We start from the raw sequence: 6,351 nt of genomic DNA on the forward strand, positions 1-6,351 counted from the left end.
ATCCTGGGTTCCTGAAAATTTGTATGTCAGAGATTGACTTGAGCAGACCATGGACTCTCAACCTGGACCATGGAGGGACACAGAATCCACAGTATTTGTTCCAACCATGCACCACAACACTCAACCTGACTGAACGGGTTCCAGTCTTTTGTTTCTAGTGAAATCAATTTATGTGGAGCAGGGCTGGAACTAATCCCTGCAGACACTGAGCTCCTCAGTGAACTGAGTTGAGTACCAGATGGGCTAAGTAAATGTAAACTCATTGAAGACCAAGCTATGCTCTACCTGAGACCACATATTTGACTGAGTTGGATCATTCATTGAGCTGAGAGAATCAATGGAATCTATTATTGAAAAAGTAATGAGAAACAGGTCCATAATAAAGTCTGACACAGTCAATTGAGGAACTCAGCCGAGAGGCTCCTGGTGCAGCGAGCCGAGCGGAACTTGAGCTCATGGTAGCACTGCACGAAGCTGTGGTAGATAAAAGTAATGGGTAGTGCCAGCAGCACTATGCCACTCACCACACAAAGGCCTCCTAGCACACGCCCTGGCACGGTGATGGGGTACATGTCTCCATAGCCGACAGTCGTCATGGAGATAATAACCCACCAGCAGGCAGCAGGGATGCTGGCATACTCCTCGTTGCTGGACTTCAGGTCAAGCCCATGCTCAAGCAGCTGAGCCAGGGCTCCAAAGATGGCCATGGCCACGCAGATGAACACCAGCAGCATGACCATCTCGCGGTAACAGCGGCGCAGCGTTAGGCCCAGCGTCTGCAGGCCCAGGAAGTGGCGAGCCAGCTTGATCACCCAGAAGATGCGCATCATGCGCAGCACACGCAGTGTCACACCAGCCCGCTGCAGCTGCGAGTTCTCTCCAGTCAGGACTGTCATGGTCACGGAGATGTAGTAAGGCGTTATGGCCAAAAGGTCAATGATATTCAGTGGACGTCGCACAAACTCACACTTGTCACGTGACACAAGGAAACGCACGATGCACTCTGCTGTGAACCAGCCAATACACACTGCCTCAATGATCCTAATCAGACACAGAATTATGTGAGAGAAAATTGAGAGAGGCATTAATAGAGAGGAAGCCATCAACTTTGCATGCATTTACAGTCACAAGTGATTTGAGTTACATGAATTACTAAGCAGAATCTAAGTAATTTCATTTCAATCATAAACATCACTATATAAAATACACTATATAAAAGGGGTTTCCTCTTCAGACTATTGGTACAAAAATGATAGTCAGTTTGCAAAACTGCAGATTAAATAACCATTTACTAATCCCTAATTAGCATAAACATTATACAAAAGACAAACAATCAAGTTCATTAGAGTGTGAAATTGAGTTATTATTACCTTGTGGAGACTATGCTACAGCAGTAGTCATGCAAGTGTCTAAACATGCTCTCAGACCTAGGAGCATTTTTTTGGATGAATAATGGCATTTTACAAAGTATTTAACAAGGTTTAGTGTATGTGGTATATAACTAAATTGATAATAATGATTAAAGGAGAACTGAAGGCAATTTTTTTTCAAAATGTTATTTATCTCATTTTATTAAATATAGGAATGCATTTTTGATAGTTATTTTGTCACTGCTATAGCAAGTTATGAGTGTCTGAAATATGCTATGTAATATATCAGTCCATACTGTATGTCAAAGCAATGGCTATAAACGAGATTCGTTAGGACGGAAGTAAAACGTACAGCGGAAATCAAAGTGACCAACATCTGCCAACGTTGTCAAAAGACGCGTCCGCCCTCTTTCGAATGCTGACGTAATCAAGCCGGAAGTTTTGTCTGTTTTGATAGCAATCAGGAAAATTTGAAGAAAGTAGGCAGTAATTGTCATTTAAACTCGTTTTTGTGCAATATTTTGTTTGGAAAACAGTTTTCAAAATGGCGGCACTGACACCTGGCTGACACTTCATGTTTCGAAGTCTCGCACAAGTCTCGTGAAGATCGCGCGGATAAGCGATGCCCGCCATGGACCAAACGAACTAAATTCAACATAACTAAAAACCGAATAGGCCGATAAGTATAATATTTAATTGCAGTTAGTTGCCAATACGAGTCACGATATAAGGTTACTACAACCAAAAACATAATTGAATAACACATTAATTAAGAAATAAACCAAGTTTAAAAATGACTTCAGTTCTCCTTTAAAGAAAGCCAATTAAATTTGTGAAACAAAGCATATCAAAGCCATATTGATTAAATGTGTCAAGTCTAAAATTTCTGTTTTCTGTTTTGAGATTTGCCAATTTAATAAAAAAAAAAATACATAAAGGCATATTAAAGTGCTGCTAGGTCTTAAAGGAATCAAAACAACAGATCCTGTTCAGAGCCCAGACAATTATATCTTATATTTTTACACTTTTAACATCACTGCTTCCTCAGTGAAAGGAGTTAAGGTTTCTTTGTTATGATCAGTGCAATGCTGGGCAATCTGAAAAGGAGTCAGCAGACACATGGTATCATGAGATAGGATGAGGCATGTTTCTAGAAGTCTTGTTACTAGAGATGAACATCTTGTGAGAGAAGTTTCACATCCACTTGAAAGATCCTGTACCAAATTAAATCCTCTACACAAACTGTATTCCTTATGAAGATTTTTTTTCCCTGCTAAATCGCGAAGGGTGGCATATTTAACCAGGACAATCTTTATGCCAAGTGGTGTGGAACTAATGGTGATGTCAAAGGGCTACAATGTAAAGAATTCTTACTGTGCAAGCACTGAACTGGAATAAAGGCACATTTTGTTTTTTTATAAAGAACACACATACGCAATAACATCCTCTATCATGTATGGATGACACTGTTTGCTTGAATGACAAACCTGACATCTCACCTAAACAGACCTTTCTCACACAATCTCTCTCTCTCTCTCTCTCTCTCTCTCTCTCTCACACACACACACACACACACACACACACACACACACACACACACACACACACACACACACACACACACACAACATAGAAAAGTCTGGGCACTCCGCAGGTACCAGCACCAGCACCTTCAGAACAGTCCACGTGGCAATATAGATATAGGACAGACACATGAAAAGGTTAAAAGGACAGGGGGAAATACACTCCAGAAATTATGAAAGGAATTGTACTTACACAGCTATACCATAATAGGATTTTAGTTTGTTAACAATTTCTTAAGATATGCTACACATTTAACAGAACAACAACAGAAGCCAACTTCACCAAGAATTTTACCCATTGAAGAATAAAGAATAATGTAATCATTAGATTGAATCACTGAACTAGTATAAAAATAATGTCTATACAACAAAATGTTTGTTGAATGTTGGCAAATATGCTCTAGGTATGTAGGTCAATAGGTACTATCCTGCTACATTTTGTTTCTTTCAATGTAAAAGTGTCAAAGTGTAAAAGTCACAACAGTGGTCCTTAGCCAATACCCTAACGTCAGTTTGAATGTACACAATATTCTCCAAGTCCTGTAACTACAGTCACACACTCCAGGATGAGCATTTATATCATGAATTGTGCATTCTAGTGCCATTTTCCCCGAGAATGTGTTCATTAAACACTCGACATTTTGTTTCATGGCCTACGTTAAAGTCAAGGACGCTTCAGCACCTTGGACAGGGGCGATTCTGGATTGAATTAACGCATTTGGGCAGTAAAAAGTATGACCAAGCAATTTGCCATATGATTGTTGTGTTACTTTATTCACTTCAGAACAGAGGAATTAAATGGGACCTGTTTTCAAGTGCAGTGAATGCGTATAAAATGCTCGGTCGATGCAAGATAGCAAAATCGTAGGGTTTTATTAAATCTGAAGCGTTTATAGAAGTCAAAAGTTCATTCAACCGTGAGGATTTTAAAATGCAGACTATTTTATATGTTATGACCAAAGACAGAAGACGAACATTTAGGAATTGTAACAAAACACAAGACAAAACACAAGTCAACCGGTTTGGACACGTGATGGTTTCTAAACTGTCTTGGTCAGAGATCATGCACATGATCAGGGAGAACAGAACTATTTAAAACGTGCTTTGACAATTTCTCAGCAGTGCACCGTGCATAAAAGGGACGAGAGAAAAAAAGGCATAAGTACCCGGCCGGATGGTCTATAGACTCTGTGTACCTGTGCTCCTCCACCATGTTACTTTCGGCCGTTTTCCAGTCGGGCAGAGTGCTTGCGCACAGGAGCACCATAGACACAATGACGAAGAGGACGGAGACGGAAGCAAGAATCTGTGCGGCCACCGAGGACGCGGGTTCCTCGAAGGTCCTGCGCATGGTCTCGAGCCACTTAGCGTCCTTTACGCGGCCAGTACCTCGCCGCCTCCGCTGCTCTTGCTCCTTTTGGTCATCTTTGTCCTCGACGCGGCGCTCTTCCTCGGTGAAGTGGGTGCATGTGTCGGACATGCGATCATCCAGACGACGCTGGCAGCACAGTTCCAGGTGCGAGCTTTCCAAACCCCAGTAGATCATCTCGTTGTAGAAGGAGAGCTCGCACATGCGTGGCACTAGGCGCAGTTTGCCGTGCTTCACGTAGAGCATGAGGAAGCCGAAAGCCTCAGCGTGGCGATCGAAGAAGAACTCGTTGCGCTCCCGATCGTAGTCGTCGCACACTTCGAGGACCTCTCGCTCCGACGCGCAGCTGTGCAGGCGGCTCACTCTCCTCAGAGGGAAGTCCTTCAGCACATCCTTGGGAAAAGCGTACCGCGTGCCGCCAACGTTTAAGATGCAAACGCTTTGGCCAAACTTCATCCTCAGGAGCGTTCAGTGAGCACAGGAGAGAAAAGTGGAGATCTCGGCCAACTGCAGGCAGATGGAGAAACTCCGTCGCTGCGCGTTAGTCTCAGAGCGCATGCTTTGGCTGTCTTCAAGTGGAGCACTAAAGGTTGGCAAAAACTCGAAAGACCCTGGTGCAGGCTCCGTGGATATCAGGCTCGGAGAGAAAACTTGGAAACGCGAGCGCCGACGCGGAAGAAAGTGCGGAGGCGCGCACTGGAACGCGCTCACAGCGTCTCACAGGCGTCACCGTGCCGCTGTCAAACCGAGGAAAGCAGGAGTGATGTCAGGCGCGCGCACGTACGAACACAAGCGCGCGCGCGAGCGCACACACACACACACACACACACACACACACACACACACGCAGGTTCTTGGTTTTTTTTGGTATCTTTCTGATGAGAGCTAAACTATAAATAGTGTGTGATTATTTTAACTTGTGTTAAATTGCATCAATCACATTATGTACTGATACCTGGATAGGTGTGCATAAGTATCCAAAGTCAAAGAGCTTTAGGGAACAGGAGCAGATTTTGCGGCACGAACAGCTACAGCTAGAGGGCGCCTCGTCCTCCTCCTCCTCCCTGTGACCCCTCAGTGCTCTCTTCGTGTGCAATTTTTTTTTTTTTGCATTCCTCACACCTACACGTTGATCCAACTAAAGTTAAAAGTACTTTTGAATCAGTGCAGCATAAATCAGGTGCACCTGCCATCTCTTAATCAGTTTACAGCCATGATGGTAAACTTTCTCAAAATTACACCCAAGACAGGAACTTGAAAAAATACAGTACTATTACTACCAAAGTTGGGCGGCACAATGGTGTAGTGGTTAGCACTGTCACCGCACAGCAAAAAGGTTCTGGGTTCAAGCCCAGCAGCCGCCGGGGGCCTTTCTGTGTGGAGTTTGCATGTTCTCCCCGTGTCTGCGTGGGTTTTCTCCAGGTGCTCTGGTTTCCTGAAAAGACATGCAGCAGGTTAAATGGTGGCTTTAAATTGCCTGTAGGTGTGAATGTGAGTGCACATAAAGGAACTGGCCACACTACTGCTGCAATTCTGGCCAAGTCAACTGGTTTGCCTCAAGCCCAGATCGGGTTCAGCAGTGACGATAATGACGACCAAAACAGAGAATACTATTACTTGAAAATTACTTTTATGAATAAATGGCTAAGAATTTTGATCCTGAATGACTTGATTTTCAAATTACATTTTGAAATAGGGTGAATTCAGGTATAGTGGAACATCAGGTTAATCAGGACAGACTTAAATGGAGTGAGTAGAAGTGAAGGAATGTAATGGATGCATGGGACTCCCCACAAGTATGGTTAATTGATGAAATGATTAATTTTATATGTATTAAATCATGTTTTTATGAAACATCTTAAGAAGCAGAGGAAACACTGGGAAATACAAAAATGTGACTGAGGCCTGCTATGTAATGTATAGATATTTTGCTTACTGTATTGTTTACTGTTAGTGTCTTGCATATACCGGCGAGTGGCCTAGTAGTTAGCATGTCCTCCTCTCAATCGCGAGTTCTACTCATGGTTGG

The 6,351-nt window shown here is 43.1% G+C and overlaps 1 protein-coding gene across 2 annotated transcripts; it reads right to left on the reverse strand.

Annotated features, from left to right (window-relative positions):
- Window positions 1-395: 395 nt before the first annotated feature.
- On the reverse strand, window positions 396-4,778 carry LOC132888604 (potassium voltage-gated channel subfamily G member 3-like). Of its 2 annotated transcripts, none has more exons than XM_060924654.1 (2): window positions 4,150-4,778; window positions 396-1,041 (listed from the first exon to the last, which is right to left on the reverse strand). In XM_060924654.1, the coding sequence occupies exons 1-2, from the start codon at window positions 4,776-4,778 to the stop codon at window positions 396-398; spliced, it is 1,275 nt and encodes a 424-aa protein (XP_060780637.1). The 2 variants fall into 2 exon arrangements, with proteins under 2 accessions (XP_060780637.1, XP_060780636.1); XM_060924653.1 differs by having other exon boundaries at window positions 4,120-4,778.
- Between the last annotated feature and the right edge of the window lie 1,573 nt (window positions 4,779-6,351).

Source organism: Neoarius graeffei, chromosome 7, assembly GCF_027579695.1.
Source record: "Neoarius graeffei isolate fNeoGra1 chromosome 7, fNeoGra1.pri, whole genome shotgun sequence".
NCBI lineage: Eukaryota > Metazoa > Chordata > Actinopteri > Siluriformes > Ariidae > Neoarius > Neoarius graeffei.